We start from the raw sequence: 20,714 nt of genomic DNA on the forward strand, positions 1-20,714 counted from the left end.
GGCACGAACCCGTCCGTGTCCCCTGCATCGGCAGGCAGACTCTCAACCACTGAGCCACCAGGGAAGCCCAGTCAGGGGATGTTTTTAAGGTGGGAGAGACTTAAACGTGTTTACATGCAACTGGCAAGGAGCTAATAGAATAAGTAATATCATAAATGACGGTGAAGAGAAGAGGTGATTGAAAGAGTGAGGCACGAGGGGATGACATTCAGAGTCCGGTGGGATGAACTGGTCTTTGAGAGGAATGGGGCCAGAGAAGGAACAGTAATAGGAAGGGAATTCAGAAGCAATACGAAAATCAAACCCAGGATTTTCATCAATCAATCAATCAATCAATCAGTCAGCAGCCAAACAAGGAATGTACCACCTGGGAGAAGAGAGTTTCCTTGTTCACTCACGTTTCTGCTCTAACCACAGCCTATTAGCACAGCAAACTGGAGTACAGGAGTTCAAACAACAGAAAAAGGAGAAAAATCCTCAGCTCTGCCCCATGACTACAATATAACATTAAAAAACCACTTGACTTCACGCACCTTTGAATGAAAACATATATATTTACCAGCTTAGTATGAGCAGCCTAAAAGGAGGCTAGCTTCTGTCAGAGATGGACCACAGAATGTCTGGAGTACCTAATTCCAAGTACTTATTAAGCACCTATCTTCAAGGGCTGTCCCAAGAGAATAAGAATAATTTCTTACATTTGAGTAGAGCTTGACCAGTAATTACTCTGCTGCATCTAGAATGCTGGGCGAGACTGTTTAAAACACAGATCCCTAGAGCCCATCCTGAGATTATATCACTACATCTGGGACAGAGCCTGGGAATCTACATTTGTATCAGGGTCCCGGATGATGCCAGAGGAGAATTTGGAAACCCAATGCTGTATATCAAAGAGCAAACCTTCCTGTACATCATCTAATTTAGAACATGTACCAGGTGTCAGAGTACTCAGGTTGGTGAAAATCGACACAAAACCAAACACTGCCAGCTCGGGAAATGAAACAGTGACCATTGTTCACGCAGGCACTGAGCCAGGCAAGGTGCATCTAATGAGTATCCATTAAGCACCAAATGCCATGCTCGGCAAAGGGACTACAGATCTGAACTAGATTTGGGGCTTTTCCTCAAATGATTCTTAGTCTATTAAGGAGGAAAGAGAAGAAAATCTAACAATGATACCAATTTGGTTTTATAAGTGTTTCGACACATCTCATGACCAATACATACATGAAACTATGGGAGCGTAAAAAACGCTCTCAATTAGAATGGTGAGGGGACAGACATATGGGTGGACCTGATGCATGAAGGGATTATAAATTTTGAGTCAAAGCTAGATGAAGCAGGTGGGGAAAGACATTTTCAGAAGGCAGGGCTAACAGCATGTGTGTAAAAGTGACCCAGGGCTACCCAGAGCTCCACTATCATTATCATGCAAAAGGCATGCACTCTCCTAAAATCTGGAGAGAACACAGTGGAGAGACCAACAGTGGGCTGAAACATCTTTGGATAATCCACGTCCGGCAAAATACTAAACCTTCACGTGCTGAAGGTTTTTACCTGGGGAACATTCTCGAGTCTTTAATGGCAAAATGATAAGAAGCCACTAAAAATACCTTAATAAGAACATCCAGTTATAGGAAGGAACTCAGAAAATGTGAAAATGTGGAAGCCAAACTTGGAAGAGGTCACGTAAGAAATGGATAGTCAGAGTGTCAGTGCATGCAAAGAGGTTAAGGGGAAGCAGGTCACTAGGAATCTCTTTAGTCTTAGCTGCCATTTTTGTGATCCAAAAGAAGCAGAAGGCAGGTAAGATATTTAGAAAGATGGGTAAGTTAGTCACAACAAAACTAATGGAAATTTAGAGAAAAAAAAATAGTAGGGAGACACGGGGTAGTACCTAGAGGGTACTACAGATGCATCCATTGTTGATTTCTTTGAAAACTGGGTGATATGAACCTGCTGTGACCCTGCAGGAATCCCATGAATGGAAAGACATCTTAACAGCGAGAACAGACACTAAGAGAGAAAGGGCAGGGGGAAGGATGGGATATTTGGTGTTCCAACATAGGTCTAAAATAAAGGAGAGAATACCTATCAGGATAGACTAACTGCTATTACAAATAGCCACAACATTTTTTGGGTGGCTTAACTCATTAAGACTTATTTCTCCCTCACATCACAATGCAATGCAGACAGTCACTGAGGAACCTGCACTTCCCTCCATCTAGTGGTGCCTCCACCTTTCAGAGCCTTGGAGTTCTACCATGAATCCTCTACATATGGCCAAATGGGGAAAGAAAGTGCAGAGAAGGTCAGGTTCATGGTTTCAGCTTCTGGAGCTAGTGCTGTCAGTGGCTTACTAAACTTCTACCGACATCCCATTGGCCAGACTCCATCACATGGTACCTACCTAAGGGCACATTACAGGGGGACATGTCATTCAGCTGTGTGCCCAGAAGGAAAGGAAATGGGGTTGGTGGAGCCACTGCACTGCCTCTGCCCCAGATGGGTACAGAGTGTTCTTTAGAAGATATCAGGATGAGTATGCTGACTGCCTAAGGCAGTCAAGGACAGGGAAAGGGACAGTTCCCAAAAGGTTAAATGCTAAAATAGGGCATACAATAAAATAGGCAGCTGTACTGAACAATACTTGTGTATGTTTGAAATATATTTTGCTTAAAATTGTTGCACTAAAGAGCTGTAGGTAATAGAAAATCATAAAGACATTATAACTGAAAGTAATCTAGATTCATTCATTCATTTGTTCTGTACGGATTTAGCAAATATGTGTTGAGTGCATACCATATGCCAGTCATTGTAGTACAAAGATAAAACGAGCAAAATAGACATGATTCCTGACCTCGTTCATCTTACAACCTAGAGGGAATACAGGCAACACAATATGTAACTTCAAGGGAATGTGATTATTTACCCCTATCTCTAATTTTGTTGCCATCACAATAACAAATGACAACTCTCTTAAGTTTACACATGCAAAGAGGAGCAGACATTTTTATCTCCCGAGAGGTTACAATCTTCTGAGTCACATAAACTTCTCTGCTCACTAAAGGAAAGTTTTCTTCCAGAAATTTCTGTAGGTTTTTGAGGTGTGAAAGAAAGAAACAAACAAACATGAGCATACAATTAAAAGCAGAAAAAACATTTTTAGCAAGCAGTGATATAAAGCAGACGGAGAGGATGAACACTCCTTCTGAACCCCTACCTAGAGGGTCAATTTTAAAGGATGACAGTTTGAGCCAAGGACCTGGTCAGTGAAATCTGGGAGAAAGTATTTCATACAGTGCTAAAGAAGGAACCAAGAGGAAAATAAGGAGGATGATACACCAGATGGCACCAAAAGAAAAGGTAACACACATATAATTGACTCCTTAATCACTCCTCTGCTTACCATTGTCCATATATATTCCTCAAACCATGAAGTAGTCACTTAAAAACAATTCAAAATACTATGGGATACAGGATGTAATCAGCCCCAGGGCTCATACACAGAAATCTATACAGAGTTGCAGTCTTTAAATTAGTCTCAGGATAGAGCAATCACCACCTTAAGACAGAAGCAGTGCCACACCCTGGCCAGGGACAGCCTTGGACACTTCATCTAGGGTTAACTTTTGCCTGGGGCAAAGGACAGACAGACCTGGACAGTCATCATAACAAGTAGGACATGGGACCCTCTCCTCTCTCCCCTCTTCCAACAACAACAATAATAATACGTAGCATTGATTGAAAGCTTACTATGTGCCAAGCATACTTGCCTGCATGAACTCACAACAACGCAATGAGATAGATACTATTTACCCACGACTTACGTAGGAAGAAACTGACTCCTGGAAAAGCTAAGTAACTTACTCAAAGTTATCCAGAGCCAAAATATTGAAGTAGAATTCAAACTACAGTAGTTGGCTTCTTGAGTCTGTTCTTTTGATGACTGTCTTCTGCCTCTGGTGACACTGTATTTCCTCAGTGTGAAAGAAGGCAGGATGGGGTAAGAAATAACAGACAAAACGATTAGCAAACAATATTTTGTAATGAAAATAAAAATGGGGTTTTCTAATATAGATATCTGATTGGCCTATTTCTTACTTTGTTATCCTTCTAATTGCAAAAAGGTCAAAAAGAGTAGATGCATTTTCCTTAGTTTACTTTTAGTTCTTTCTTCCCCATGCCTCAGAGACTTAATGTGTTCTCTGCCTTCTGCTTCAAGGGGACCACGGGGTGGGGGGTGGGGGGATTCTCAGGGCATTTATTTTCCCTGGTGATTACGAAAGCAGTAAGCCTTTTATCCTGGCAGGGGGAGGGGATGGAAAGGAGCTTCAAAATATTGCATATTGATATTTCAAACTTTTGGCACTGTATCTCAAAGCCCTGGCAACATTTTATGTTAATTATCCTTTTGAATGAAGGGAAGTTAAGCAAAGAAGAGCAGCCTGCTTACTCTGTAGTCTGGAGCAGGGCAGAATAGGACAGGTAGGACGGAACACAGCATCCCATGCAAATATATTGTAAATGTTTGTGCACAGGATTTGATCTTGGGATGGACAGAGGATAAAAAAATTATTCAGTGTCAAGCCCTGAGCTACTTTCACTGAGCTCCTCTCAGACACCAGTAATGAACTCTTCAGATACTCCTCGCAGAGATCCCTGAAGTCCAGTTTATAACCAGGCCAATAACTCATTTTTGATCTCTGAAGCCACTTGTTCGATTCTCTGGACTTCAGGGCCAAAATGAGTTATTACTTATAGCAAGTATAAAAAAGGTCATCACAAGCTGTGGTCAGTTCCAAGGATGGCAACTGGTATTCTCATAACTTGCACGTGGGCAATGGCAAAATTTTTTAAAAGGTTTATGCACATCAAATATATACAGATGGTCATTTTAAGGCCACTTTTTCCATCAATACATATTAACCATGTAATCTGATAAATCACTGTATTTGGAGGCTGTGGGGGTATACAGAGGCCTTCAGAAAGCAAGCATGAACTGGAGACTCTGCAATTTTAGAATATTTAAGCAGAATCATCTATCAAAAAAATTTTTTTATAATATGTATCAGTCCTCATGTAACCTGGGGCTGATCAGCTAACTTCTATGGAACACCAGTTTTCTTACCTTATGCAACACGATTTTATTCATTCAACCAACAGTAGAGCCAGGTTAAAGACTGGTCCTGAAATCCCATAGACCCTGGATAGATTGCTGGCCCTGGTATTTGGGCCTCAGTTTCTCATTTGTTGCAATGGGGATGTTAGTGAATCCCCTACGGAGGCAGGGAGATTAAGTCATTTACTTAAACATCAAAACGTAATGCCTAGCAACTTGAAAGTGGTCAATACTTGTTGACTGTTTTCATTTTCCTTACTGCTGACGGAACCCATTCTCTACCAGTACTGTTAAAAAGGTCCAGAATACAAAATTATGTAGAACACAAGTCAATCCTCAAGGCATTCACTTTGTAAAGAGGAAGAAAGTCAACAGAGATGTGTAATAAAATGGGATGACAGCACTAAGAGTTTGTACCAGCTGCCAAGGGGGCACAAAGAGGAAGCACCCAGTTTTCCCTGGGTAAAGAGAATAGGCTCCACCGAGAAACTGCTGGAGCCCAGCCTTGAAAGTAGAACTAGATGTCTAAGAACTCTTCAGGACTTAACGTTATAAGCTTTTTAAACTGTTGATCTAAAATTTCACATGTGGGGCTTCCCTGGTGGCGCAGTGGTTGAGAGTCCGCCTGCCGATGCAGGGGACACGGGTTCGTGCCCCGGTCCGGGAAGATCCCACATGCCGTGGAGGGGCTGGGCCCGTGAGCCATGGTTGCTGAGCCTGCGCGTCCGGAGCCTGTGCTCCGCAACGGGAGAGGCCACAACAGTGAGAGGCCCGCATACCGCAAAAAAAAATAATAATAATAATTAAAATTTCACATGTGTGAAAGTCATCTTTCAGCATCCCATATCCAGAGCACGTTCATTAACTTTCCAACCAGGAATGCGATCATTAATTACTGATGGACACCCTTCTCCCACGAAACCAAACAAAAATCCCTTAGCAATGGCAGTTCTGGGGGTCGGAAAAGAAGATTATGTCCCACTGTCGACATTCGTCATGCGCCCCCTTCACAGACAGACCATTGGAGGCCAAACTCAGGCCCAGTCAGGGAGGGGATTGGTCAAGGCTCCGACTTTTCATACGCGTTTGACACCGCGCTCCTTTTAACCCAGGCGCCAGGGCTGGGTCAGCAGCTTCACACAGGTCAAAGGAGATGAACGGAACACCGCAGGCACAATGTCAAAGGGATCGGTGCCGGGCAGGAAAAAGTCTGTGCGCCGAGGACCAGCCCAGGGGCCCTCGGGAACCCAGGCTCAGGGGTCCTCAGCAGGGCCCCGGGTGCCCGCCTCTGACAACGTCGTTCCCGCCCCGGGCCGCGCAAAAGGCTCGGGGTTCACTGGGGATTCTTCTCCACCCTCAGACTCAGCTTCGTCGCTGGAGTCTGTTCTACCAGAACGGAGAACGCGAGCGCACGGCGCGCCCAGTCACGATCAGTAGGCGAAGATGCTGGATGGAAGCGCCCCGCCCCTCGCGCGCTCCCGGCTGGCGCTCGCACCTAGCCCCGGGGGGCGGCGCGCGCTCCGGTGTACGGGGGCAGGGCGGGGCGGGGCACGCGCTGGAGACCCGCCCCTGCTCCCCTCCCCCTCCGGCGGAGATTGACGAGCCCTGGGCATCCGCCCCAACCAATGAGCGCGTCCGGGGGCGGGCCCTGGAGCCAGCGGCTTTGGCTACTTAGAGTCGTCGGCTGGGCTGTAGGAAACCAGAACGGAGTCGGGACTGCCCAGGTGGAGCAGGCGGACCGGCAGGCGCACGGGCATCGCGGCGGGGACCGCACCGCACGGATCCGCGCGGGGCAGAGCCGAGCCGCAGCCCCACGCGCCGCCCAGGACACGCTCGTCACCACCACCTCCGCAGCACCCATGGGGACCAGGAGACTTTAAAGGAGTTTGGGGTTTCGGGAGCAGGGAAATCACGGGTACGAAGAGGCAGCTTTCTTTGCCTTGGAAACGTGTTTTCTTCGTCCGATTGTTTGGACCCTGTGCCGGGTAGGAGGGAGAGGGGACTTCTGGCTGAAAGTGGGCCTCGCCACACAACCCGCACCCACACCGGCACACACACACCGCACTGGCTTCCCCCATCCTCGCCTTGCCTCTTTGTTAGGTTATTTTAGACAGAGCAGCCTCGCCCTGGTGCAGCCAGATTGGCTCTGCTGGGGAGAAGGCGAGAGAACTAAGGGGCAGAGTGCACCTGCCTGTGTGGGCAAGTGTGCCCGGGTGCGTGGGTGTACGTGCACCGGCGAGCGTGCCAGCGTGGGGTTGGAATCGTGTACGAAGGTGGGGGTCTGAGTGTGTCGTCGCGAAGGTTTGTCATTGTACGTGACATCAGCACACCGGTGTACCAGGCTGTCAGTGTCTGGACTCCCAAGTGTGCAAAATTGTGCTGGTGTCAAGTGGGTGCCCGTGAACGTGTCCGATGGTCTCTGCGCGAGGCGCTGTCGGGGAGAAGCACGGACCTAGGGTAAAACTGAGAGGTGGGCTGGGGAGGGGGGCGGCTGGAAATGGGAGCGCAGCGCGCTCCAAGCTCTGGAGCCTGAGGCGCTCCTCCTTTTCCTCCAACCCACCCCTCCGTCCCTTCCTGGGTGTCCCGACTCCCACGCTGCCACACCCCGCGCTGTCCTTCCCACTGGGACCCCGCACGCCCTCCCGCGCTCCCGCCTCTTCTCTTGTGGGCGTTGGGCCGGGTTCCGGTACAAGGTCCGAGGCTGCGTGGTGGCGTCCGCTCTCGCCCGCCGGACTGCTGGCTCCCGTGCCGGTCCTGGCCCCGGGGAGGCGGTTGACTCCAGTACAGGCGCGCGGGCGGCCAGGTCCCGGGGGCACGGCTCGTCCTGGGGAGGGGCAGCGCGACTCTGATCGTGTCTCTGCGTCTCCTCTGTGCTTCCGCAGATCCCCGCTTCTGGCCCCGGCCTCGCCGCGTCATTGATGGGCAACCAACTGGACCGCATCACCCACCTTAGCTACAGCGAGCTGCCCACCGGGGACCCGTCGGGGATCGAGAAGGACGAGCTGCGGGTCGGGGTCGCCTACTTCTTCTCGGACGAGGAGGAGGACCTGGACGAACGAGGCCAGCCCGACAAGTTCGGCGTGAAGGCCTCCCCGGGACGCGCCCCCTGCCCGGAGAGCCCGAGCCGTCGCCGCCACCACCACCTGCTGCACCAGCTGGTCCTCAACGAAACTCAGTTCTCCGCCTTTCGGGGCCAGGAATGCATCTTTTCCAAAATGAGCGGCGGCCCTCAGGGCGCCGACCTGAGCGTCTACGCGGTCACGGCGCTGCCCGCGCTCTGCGAGCCCGGCGACCTGCTGGAGCTGCTGTGCCTGCAGCCCACGCCAGAGCCGCCCGCGCCCGCCCCGCACTGGGCCGTCTACGTGGGCGGCGGGCAGATCATCCACCTGCACCAAGGCGAGATCCGCCAGGACAGCCTGTACGAGGCGGGCGCGGCCAACGTGGGCCGGGTGGTGAATAGCTGGTACCGCTACCGCCCGCTGGTGGCCGAGCTGGTGGTGCAGAACGCCTGCGGCCACCTGGGCCTCAAGAGCGAGGAGATCTGCTGGACGAACTCGGAGAGCTTCGCCGCTTGGTGCCGCTTCGGCAAGCGGGAGTTCAAGGCGGGAGGGGAGGTGCCGGCCGGCACGCAGACCCCGCAGCAGCAGTACTATCTCAAGGTGTACCTGGGTGAGAACAAGGTGCACACGGCCAGGTTTCACAGCCTGGAAGACCTCATCCGCGAGAAGCGCCGCATCGACGCCAGCGGCCGCCTGCGTGTGCTCCAGGGTCTCGCCGACCTTGTGGACGACAAGGAGTAGCCTGGGGGGAGCCGCCCGCCCTCCAGCCTCCCCGCGCCCCGCTCCCTCCCCCGCACGCGGGCTCCCAGGCTGGCGATTCAGCACCCCCCGACCCCCTTGACTGGCCGCCCGCAGCGGCCAGCGCCCAGGCTGCAGCCTCGCATCTTTCTGGCAAGTGGCAGGTAGTCCCCAGGACTGAAGGGGCCGCGCCCGCCCGGCTGAGACCCCCAGTGGGGATGATGGTGTTGGGAGACCCAGCGTGCGCTTGCCCCTTGGGTTGTAAGTGGGGAGAGGAGAACGGGCCGAGGGGAGCAGGGACAAGGCCTCCCCCCAAGAGACACTGGTCTAGTGACTAACACCCGACCTACTAGAAAGGGACCATTACCGCCCCAAACGTGCACACACAGACCGGTGGGAGGTGAGAATTGATCCTTTCAGGGCACAGTTCAGCTCCAGTATGGATGTGCTCCCAGGCTGCAGGATTTCCAAGAAATCGAGCCTGTCCCTCATGCACTTGTGAATAATTCCACGAGGGAGCAAGCACTTCGGGACTCCGGGTTATCCCGAGGCTGCCCGGGACTTTTTCAGCTCTCCAGTCCCTGGTCTCCTGACATTGTATCCCAGTCTCCGGGCTCAGCTAGACAGTGTTTGTTTTGCTTCCCATTCTTTCCACCGAGGGAAGCGAACGCCACTCCCCACCGGCATTTGCCTGTGAGTCTCCCTTGCTGGCAGACGGGATGCCTTCCCGGTCCCCGGAGGATAATGGCGCAGCGAATTTGATGAGAGCCGGCCCCGCCCCCCTGGCCAGGAGAAGGCTCACCAGGTGTCCGCGAACTTGAATCAATCTGTGAAAAGGGCGCTTGTTCTCAACCCTAGATGGCTCCCTCCTTGGGCTGCGTTTCCAAAATAACCACAGTTTTAAAGGGTTTGGAGGAGACGGAGGGAAAAGACATGGCAACATTCCAGAAACCAGCATTATTACAGCACCATAGCCAGTGTATTTAGTTTGGCTTTTCCTAACACAGACATCTCAGAAGGTGGGGAAGTGGAAATAAAGTCTTAAAATCGAGAAAGCAGTTGTCCAAATATGTCAACAAAGCCTATCGTGTTGATGTTTTTTTATTGACCATTTTAGCAACATGCTAATAAAATTTCAAATTGAAATTTTAATTTTCATGGCTTTAATCCATGATAGTTTAAATACTGGGGGCCATTAAGAGTGGATTTAGCTAAGAGCTTAGCTAACATTGCCTTTTCACTCTATTTTTCTCAAACCTTATGAGAATTCTGTTTTTGAATATTGTAGTTAATTTTTTGGCTTTAACGGCAGCCCTAGTAACGGTGGAGTTGTTAATCCATGTGTATAGTGTGCTGAATCTCCGTCATTTAAGGGGTTTACTGCTTCAGTGGAAATTGCTAGCAGGTTCCATGATGTTAATTTCTCGATGTTGTATACCACTACCATTCCACATGTGCATTTCTATTTTTCTTCCTCTCCCCCTGATCTTCTTTAAAAAACGAATGTAGAATTGGTGGCTTTTCCCCCCTTCTCTTTAGCCAGTCCCCCAATTCATTCCTGAAAACCGGAAAGAACTTCTAGGATCAGGTCGATCGTATGGTTTTCAAAAAATTAAGGCTGTTTGAAACCCCTTCCTTGGGTAAGGACTTACCAACTTCTCTCCTGTGCTGCAGCCCCAGCCTGATTAACTGTTACTTGATTCAATGTGTGTCAGACACACCTCCAGCATCTACGTCCCGTCCCTTCCAGGGGAATTTGTCAAATAACGGTGTTTAGCTAATCGTTGCAAGCAGTCGCCTACTGACAGTTGTGATTTAGTTGGACAGCAAACGTTACGGCCAAAGCCAGGTTCTTGGCATTTCAAAAATAATGCAATAAAAACTAGTCGAGGTTAGCTGCGACTGGAAATGCCTTTCTTTTGTTTGTTTTCATGGTAAAATGATTCATCTCTGTTTTGTTTTTTGGTTTTCAGCCTGGATTCATTCCCTGATCTTGACTCAAAAGGTCAGCTCAATGAACTATGAACTAGAGTATTTTTCTTAAGCCTATTGAGTGATTTATTTTTTAAAAAATGTTTAAATGCCTATGCTTTCCTCTCAGCACATACAACAGCAAAACTTTTGTAATAACGAACTTAACATTTGCATGTATGGAGAACTGGAAATCATTTCTTTCCCTAACTTATTCCCCTTTCAAATAACAGATGTCGGATCCTAAACCGAAATTCTTTATTGTATCTACACAGCCCACATTCTTTACCGTGTCCTCCTACTGTATGTTGGCTCTCTACTGTATTAAATACCATCCTAAGCATTCGTTTGAACAGGACTCCTTCTTGACATCTTGTCTTCTACCTGTCACTCAGAGGGTGGGACTTTAGCAAAAGAAGTGAATGGTCTCTCACACCTGAGATTTATTTCCTCTGATGGCACATAATCAGATTTTGCTCTTACTAAGAGGGTCACTATAACAGAGGCTTAGCTTGACACTTGCTGAGACTAGATTAGCAATAAAAATAAGAGTTTGGCAGCCAAAGTAGCACTCATGACTATATTGGTCTATTAAGGATTGGGTTGATGATGATACTTCTATAAATTCACAATAGGAAAACACTAGTTACAAAGGGAACTTGAAAGGTCTGTATATTCCTTATGTTACTCCTGAAATATCTGTTATCTGTTGGTCAATGTTAATAATAGCCAGTGGCAGAATAATTCTAATTGTAGTACAGCATGAAGAGGCTATTGTCAAGATATTGTCTAATAGTTTTATGCTGGAAAACGTGTCTATTTTTAGGACGTTCTCAATGGGAATGACAGCAAGAAGGTGGAAGGTCTCTTGGAAGATGGTACCAGTAGACTTGATTTTTATTATGAGCAGATATAATATCTCTGGATGTTATCAGAGTTATAGAAACTAAGCCAAAAGCCTCCTGACGTTTTAATAGAAGTCAGGGATTTAGTCTGGGTTTTCGTTATCCTTAAGAGAACAGAGCTTCATAGTAACTTTCATGATGTTGAGTGTGGCCTAGGTGGTGGTCGGTCCCGTCAGTGATGTGGTGTAGAAGAAAACTATCCATAGACCCCCATTCTTTCTCATTTTCAGAAGGTGATTCTGAAAAGCAAACTGCTAAAAAAAGATGAATATTTTTACTTCAGGGAGTGCTTTGCTACACATTTGGTAATTAAAAAAAAAAAAAAAAGGAGGTGGAATGGGGAGAAGGGAGGTTAGGCTTACTTTAAACAAAACCAGTCCTGAAACACTGTTATTCTCAAAGTATATCTTTGTATATAAAAAAAAAATTCTGTAGAAGTTACATGTATTGCATTTCTTTTTTAAAAAATTAAAAGTATATTAATGAGCCAAATAGATATAAAGTTCCTCAGTATTTAAAAATTTAAATGCCTGTCATAACTGTATTTTATTAAATGAAGCAGTACCATCAAGTCACTGAAAGTTATAAAACACTTGTGCCAGATTAGAACATCAAACACAGAAGCAGCTGTAAGTTCAATGATGTTACCTGATTTTACTAGACTTTCAGAATTTTGATGTTTATCTTCCTCTTTGTGTCATGTTTCTGTGGTGAACACTTTTGTTTGAATAATATTTTTTTTCCAGAAAAGCATGCTATTGGTGTTTCCAAAAGAATTACCTGAGTAATCCGTTTATCCTAACAGTTTTCAAACATTACCTTATTGATTATGTTGTGTGTGTGCTTTCAACACCCCTAAGAATTCAGTGTCTTTGGCATCTAATAAATGGAGCAGGGTCAAATTTCAGTGAAATTAATACTAACTGTACAAACGTAACAGAGCTACCTGATTTACTTTTATCTACATGTCTATTTTTAAATCATTCTGCTTTCTCGTTTTTAGACAACTGAAAAGAATCTGGTTAGGTGGGCCTTTCAGAGATGATTTGCCACGTGCATAAAGGGTCTGCAAGTGAAAAACACAGGCTTCCAGATTTCTGGAAACATTAAGAACTGTGTTTAGAAAATGGTTGTCTGAGATCCAACTCGATATTTTTGCTGACAATTACTAGCTATTAGCAGAATATATATGTGTGTGTGTATGTGTGTTTATATACACACACATTTATAATCCTTATACATGTATATGTATACATACATACATATAATTTACACAGGTCATATATGCAAATGTACATGTGTACACATATATATACATTTCTACCTATAGCTAATAGTGATTTCATTCAGAGATATATATACACACATACATGCAAACTATTTAAAAATAAAATGGAGAGTGACTTGAGATCTACAAAAACAGGAGGAAACATTCTAGGGTGCAAAATAGCTAATGAGTAACTGGGACACCAAGGCAGCTCTGCCTAAAACGAAGCATAAACACAAAGAAGAAAATGTGGGAGTTGCAGTTAGTTTTAGTCTCACTTTTAGAGGACTATGTTCCTTGTTTCTCTAAAATCGACAAAAGATTCAAAGGAAAGCTGTAAAGGTTAGAAAGTAATTGCAAAAGAAGACACAAGATGAAGTGGAGAGGTTATGAGATGATAAAATAAGCTAATAAGCTTTTCCACAGGGGATACGTGTTCTCCATTCGAACTGAAGACAGAAAAGCTACGATCTTATTTTCCAACCATTTCATCATTTATAAAATCTCTGATTTCATAATTCATAGGTTGTATGTTTACCTCATTTGAACTTGGAATATAAGAGATTTAAGCATTTGAATACCTTAGGGAAAAGGAAAAATAGTCTCCTCTGCCTTTACTGGGGGTGAGTTTTGTGATTATTGCATTCATTCGCAGCACCCAGATGAACAGTTCCCCATACTGTGGGCTTGGCGCATAGTAGGTGCTCAATAAATATAAGACTGTGGCATTTCTCTACTTGACATGGTTTTCAGTGATACTTGATCACTAGGAAAACCAGAAATCCCACCACCTGGCTTGTCTGTAAGGGAAACTTAAATTTCTTTCACAGACATTGGAGGGGTTTCCCACCTCGGAAGGCTCACAGAAATATAATTTATGAAGCTTAAGGCTGATTTCAGTTAAAGGGTATTCTGCATGTTCCGTTTGCTTCTAGGGAAAACAAAAACAAAAACAAAAAAATGACTATCAAAGAATCCAAAGAGAAAATGTTCTCTTATCATTTGCTTGGAAAGGGAAAAGCGAAATAATAATTCTGACAAAAACTTCCACAACTTCATCTCTCATTCACCTCAAGGAGAGATTTTTCTCGCATGAAATCACAAGATTATTCCTTCAGAAGGAAGCTTATTATTGAAGCTCTTGCTAAAAATCTTCAGATGTGCAGGGGGAAAGCTACTAGATTGTTACCTTAACTCTCTGGGAAAATTAGATTTGATGGAATTTGGTCATGGGTATTTTTCTAAATAAACATTACTCATATTAACATTTCCAAATAATTGCTATGCCCATTGGCTTTTATAATCCAATTATTATTTTTTAATGTGAACATGAGTTCTGAGCTTAATTTGGTTCAAAGGGGAGAGGCTTGTAAAATATTAGGTGTGGATAGAGCCAATGACTTAAATTTTAAGCATAAAATAAATGCTTCAGAAGTTAATTTCAGCTATAATACATTCAGTGTTCCAAAAAATAGGAAGGATCATATAAGGTCTTACTGCTCGTACGCTTCCTAAGGAAATTCTTACCATCCATCTGTGAAATAGACATTAATGTTCTACTCAGGCCACAATGGTAAACTTGAGGGCTTCTTTATTAGAAATATACTGATATTTGCTTTAACAAAGAAGTTCTTCTAAAATTCAATCACTTTTCCCTCCAGCAGTCCCACAAGACGCCAGCTCTTTGCTCAGTGCGAAGCCCACTGTTTTCAGGTATCAGATTCTCCTGGGGAATGAGCAGATCTGGCAGCGATTTTGTAAAGCATCTCCCAACTTCTAACAGCACACACTTTAGTGCTTCTCAGCAGAAGTGTTTGCCCAGGGTCTGAGCCAGAAAGAGGCTAACTGAGGTCAAGGATAGGGCCGCCCCATTTTGCAAATAAAAATACAGGCCACTCGATTACTTTTGAATTTCAGATAAAAAGGGAATAATCTTTTTCAGTATAAGTATGTTCCATGTACTATTGGGGACCTACTTATACTAAAAATGATGTGTTTATCTGAAATTCTAACAAAACTTCCTGTCCAATATATTATCTGGCAGCCCTACTCAGGGAAGACCTCACCATCTCTAAGAAGACAGAGGCCTCTGCATTTTTAGAGCTGACAAACAAAGGACACACCTGCTACCCACATCATGGAAGTCTTATCAGGTTGCTCACGTATCTTTATGGCCAAAGCCAGATTCAGGTCCAGGAACGAGCATACAGTCCAAGAAAAGCCTCAGAAGAAGAGTTCACAGGCTCCCTAGTCATTGAGAGAGTTGGCTGTGTGTATGTGTAGGTGGGGATGGGGGCGTGTTTCCTGTGTCTCTATTCTTATACCTTTTTGATTATATTTATAGGACACGCCACCCTTTATCTTGGCGGGTATGATCAATACTTTCCCGTACAACCAAAAATACTCTACGCCACTGTTTTTTTTTTTTTTTTTTTTTTTTTTTTTTAAATTTTTTGCCTTATAACAAATTTAATCAGTTATACATATACATATGTTTCCATATCCCCTCCCTTTTGCGTCTCCCTCCCACCCTCCCTATCCCACCCCTCCAGGCGGTCACAAAGCACCAAGCTGATCTCCCTGTGCTATGCGGCTGCTTCCCACTAGCTATCTACCTTACGTTTGGTAGTGTATATATGTCCATGCCGCTCTTTCACTTTGTCACAGCTTGCCCTTCCCCCTCCCCATATCCTCAAGTCCATTCTCTAGTAGGTCTGTGTCTTTATTCCTGTCTTACCCCTATGTTCTTCATGACATTTTTTTTTTCTTAAATTCCATATATATGTGTTAGCATACAGTATTTGTCTTTCTCTTTCTGACTTACTTCACTCTGTATGACAGACTCTAGGTCTATCCACCTCATTACAAATAGCTCAGTTTCGTTTCTTTTTATGGCTGAGTAATATTCCATTGTATATATGTGCCACATCTTCTTTATGCATTCATCCAATGATGGACACTTAGGTTGTTTCCATCTCCGGGCTATTGTAAATAGGGCTGCTATGAACATTTTGGTACATGTCTCTTTTTGAATTATGGTTTTCTCGGGGTATATGCCCAGTAGTGGGATTGCTGGGTCATATGGTAGTTCTATTTGTAGTTTTTTAAGGAACCTCCATACCGTTCTCCATAGCGGCTGTACCAATTCACATTCCCACCAGCAGTGCAAGAGTGTTCCCTTTTTTCCACACCCTCTCCAGCATTTATTGTGTCTAGATTTTTTGATGATGGCCATTCTGACTGGTGTGAGATGATATCTCATTGTAGTTTTGATTTGCATTTCTCTAATGAGTAAAGATGTTGAGCATCCTTTCATGTGTTTGTTGGCAGTCTGTATATCTTCTGTGGAGAAATGTCTATTTAGGTCTTCTGCCCATTTTTGGATTGGGTTGTTTGTTTTTTTGTTATTGAGCTGCATGAGCTGTTTATAAATTTTGGAGATTAATCCTTTGTCAGTTGCTTCATTTGCAAATATTTTCTCCCATTCTGAGGGTTGTCTTTTGGTCTTGTTTATGGTTTCCTTTGCTGTGCAAAAGCTTTTAAGTTTCATTAGGTCCCATGTGTTTATTTTTGTCTTTATTTCCATTTCTCTAGGAGGTGGGTCAAAAAGGATCTTGCTGTGATTTATGTCATAGAGTGTTCTGCCTATGTTTTCCTCTAAGAGTTTGATAGTGTCTGGCCTTACATTTAGGTCTTTAATCCATTTTGAGCTTATTTTTGTGTATGGTGTTAGGGAGTGATCTAATCTCATACTTTTACATGTCCCTATCCAGTTTTCCCAGCACCACTTAATGAAGAGACTGTCCTTTCTCCACTGTACATTCCTGCCTCCTTTATCAAAGATAAGGTGACCATATGTCCATGGGTTTAACTCTGGGCTTTCTATCCTGTTCCATTGATCTATCTTTCTGTTTTTGTGCCAGTACCATACTGTCTTGATTACTGTAGCTTTGTAGTATAGTCTGAAGTCAGGGAGCCTGATTCCTCCAGCTCCATTTTTCGTTCTCAAGATTGCTTTGGCTATTCGGGGTCTTTTGTGTTTCCATACAAATTGTGAAATTTTTTGTTCTAGTTCTGTGAAAAATGCCAGTGGTAGTTTGATAGGGATTGCATTGAATCTGTAGATTGCTTTGGGTAGTAGAGTCATTTCACAATGTTGATTCTTCCAATCCAAGAACATGGTATATCTCTCCATCTATTTGTATCATCTTTAATTTCTTTCATCAGTGTCTTATAATTTTCTGCATACAGGACTTTTGTCTCCTTAGGTAGGTTTATTCCTAGATATTTTATTCTTTTTGTTGCAATGGTAAATGGGAGTGTTTCCTTGATTTCACTTTCAGATTTTTCATCATTAGTATATAGGAATGCCAGAGATTTCTGTGCATTAATTTTGTATCCTGCAACTTGACCAAATTCATTGATTAACTCTAGTAGTTTTCTGGTAGCATCTTTAGGATTCTCTATGTATAGTATCATGTCATCTGCAAACAGTGACAGCTTTACTTCTTCATTTCCGATTTGGATTCCTTTTATTTCCTTTTCTTCTCTGATTGCTGTGGCTAAAACTTCCAAAACTATGTTGAATAAGAGTGGTGAGAGTGGGCAACCTTGTCTTGTTCCTGATCTTAGTGGAAATGGTTTCAGTTTTTCACCATTGAGGACGATGTTGGCTGTGGGTTTGTCATATATGGCCTTTATTATGTTGAGGAAAGTTCCCTCTATGCCTAATTTCTGCAGGGTTTTTATCATAAATGGGTGTTGAATTTTGTCGAAAGCTTTCTCTGCATCTATTGAGATGATCATATGGTTTTTCTCCTTCAATTTGTTAATATGGTGTATTAAACTATTAAAACAGTGTCTACGCCACTGTTTTTAATCCCACCTGCTACTTATCCCAATCTGGGTCCTCACCTCACACCTGGCTATTTCATAGCCTCCTCACCTGTCTCTCTCCCCCTGGCTTCTCTCTCCAAACACCTGCAGCCATAGCGCTCTTTCTCAATACAGGCCCACTGCTCACAAGATAAAGGCCAAGGTCCTAGGGGGAAGCAGTCAGGGTGCTCCATGGTCTGACCCCTATGTACAACCAGCTGCATTTCTCTCGACTCACAGGGTTTTACAGAACATGGAGTGTTCATTCATTCTTTCATGACTTTCTACATTGTTCCCCTTTACCTAATGGCCGTTCTTGATTCCTGAATGGAAAACCCTTATTCAACCACCCTTCCTGGCCTATCTCTAAACTACCCCTAGCACGGTTTTAGTAATTTCCTTCTGTGTGTTCCCACTGAATTTGCTTACAGCTCCCCCAGACTTGCCTCGACTGTAAATATTGTTTACACCTGTCTCTCCCTACACTGAGCTCTGTTAGAAAAGGCCCTGGGATTTACTTATTCTTGCAGCTGCAAAGTCAAGCTCTTGTGTTAGGCGTCCAGTCAGAGTCTGTTGGATGCACGGAGGAAGTAGGGAAGGGAGAAGAGTTGGCTCCATAAGTATGTGAGCGTATCGGCCCACCAGCTCACTCTGAATGGGCTATAAAGACCTATTAACTTATACGTACTTCGCCCTGAGAACCATGCAGTAGAAAATTCGTTTCTATTTAGAAAATTAGCTGGAATTCTGAGGAGTCTACATTGCATTATATTACCCTACAAATGATGGAAGATTAGCCTTATGTAGTTGCAAAGTTTTCTCTGCCCTGGTTATACCTGTACAAGCATTTCTTAATGAATGAACTTTATGAGTTTCATTATGATGGAAATACAGATGTTTTTCCTCTTGGTAATTTAATTTCTGCCTAGGTGAGACAGCTTTGAGAGTTGCAGATTTAGAAGGCAGCGGAGGGGTGACTTGTAAGACGTGAAGATGAGACAAGGCATTTCCCATGTGGGCCACTTCAGTAAATGGGTCCTCGAAAGCCATGTTAAGTCAGTACAGAAAATGTCTACTGAAAACCCCAGTCCCATTCCCTTTTGGGAAGTAAAATCTCTCCCAGTCTTAGACTAAGCAAATGCGCCTATAGCACGTGTGGAAGGAAGAAAAGGATCCCCTTGCCTGATATTCCAGCAGAGGGAGCAGAGGGAAACCAGCCCCCTCTGATAGGTGATGTGTGGACCTCCAGGCTGGTTGAACAGCGAGAATAATTTGAAATGATATGAGATGCAGCTGAGCGCTAAAAATGTAACTCAATTAATGTCTTATAAAATATATATGGTTTTATATATTATATTTTCCCTGGAACTCTTAGGAAGAGCATCCCGTGCTTCTCCAGGGAATTATTATTCTCTTTAGCACCTCTGGACATTTAATATAGTTTAATATGGTTTTGGTGATGGTTACGGTTATCTGTACTTCAGAAAAACATTCTAGTTTGAGATTTTAAACCATAATATCCTGTTGAGAAAAGAAGTGTTAAAACTTAAGAATGGAGCACATCTTGAGAATGAAAGATTACTAATTTGGGATTAGAAATACAGGTAAATACGGGTTATGGTAAAACACTGCTTTTGCCCAGAGAGCAATTTCCAGAGGAGACAGCAGGTGAGATTTTTCTTTATGCAGCCTCACCATTCTGATTTAAAAAATCAGTGCCCCTCGTGGGCATCTGTTTTATTGGTGTATAATTTTATGAGACAGGGTCTACACAAGGCAATGGGAGCAGAGGCAGTTACTCCACCCTCTACAGACCAACAAAATAAGTGCTTGACGGCCCAGGTATGTTCTGCCTGTGTGATATCCTTAAAGACTTCAAGGACTTTCCATAGCTTACCAGATAAAATCCAGACTTCATGGCATCCTTTGAGCTCTCCTCCATCCTGCCACCTATGCCCCAGCCTCTGAAGCTTCATCCTCTGACTCTTCACCATACATTCTCACTAACTGTGCTAAACCACTTGCCTCTCTCCAAAAGCCATGACATTGCATGCCTCTGTTCATGCTGTTTCATTTGTGTGGAACATCCTTCTCCCCTCCTTGACCTTATATCAAAATCCTCCTCATCCTTCAGGACCCAGTTCATATATCAGCTGTTCTATGAAGACTCTCCTTCTCCTGAAACACCCACTACTTGGACAACAGCGGGCCAAATTATTCCTTTCTCATTGAGCTTCTGTGGCTCTTTACCCATCATTTAACATTCATTCCACCCATTTCATATTCTGATTTTCAGCCCCTAACCTAGGTCAAATACAATTTATTTAAGTTAATGGGAACCAGATTACCTTCTGAAATCGTTTTTTATCTTGAGGCGGGGATCTTGGCATTTTGATCTCTGGTTCCTTAGTAGCTAATATCTTGGTCATATTAGATGCTCAACCAAGGCTGACTTAATTGAATTCAGTTAACTTAATTCAAAGGCAACTATTCTTCTACAAGAACAGTAAGTGCTATTTTTAAATTAATGTTCTAATGGGAGATCAACTCCCTAAACATTTGTTGGGTCCCTAGTAAAGGCAAGCCTTGTTTTAGGTCATTTGGATACAAAGCACGGTCTAGACTTCAAGAACTCAATCTGGTAAAGGAGGCAGGCACACGATTAGCCATAATCCACTACAACCTGGAATATAGGTCATTGCAAAGATATAATTTTTAAAAAAAATACCATAGAAGGTCAAAGGAAGAAGCATTTGGAAGCAGACATCAACTTCAGG

General features: G+C 44.3%; 1 protein-coding gene across 1 annotated transcript; it reads left to right on the forward strand.

The window, feature by feature from the left end:
- Positions 1 to 6,985: 6,985 nt before the first annotated feature.
- Positions 6,986 to 8,922, forward strand: LRATD1 (LRAT domain containing 1; the record flags this gene model as incomplete). Its single annotated transcript, XM_082642980.1, has 2 exons — positions 6,986 to 7,037; positions 8,005 to 8,922. Exon 2 carries the CDS (start codon positions 8,041 to 8,043, stop codon positions 8,920 to 8,922), a length of 882 nt encoding a protein of 293 aa, XP_082499106.1. The 5' UTR covers positions 6,986 to 7,037; positions 8,005 to 8,040.
- Between the last annotated feature and the right edge of the window lie 11,792 nt (positions 8,923 to 20,714).

Source organism: Mesoplodon mirus (assembly GCF_964341445.2).
Source record: "Mesoplodon mirus genome assembly, chromosome: 14".
Classification (NCBI taxonomy): Eukaryota; Metazoa; Chordata; class Mammalia; order Artiodactyla; family Ziphiidae; genus Mesoplodon; species Mesoplodon mirus.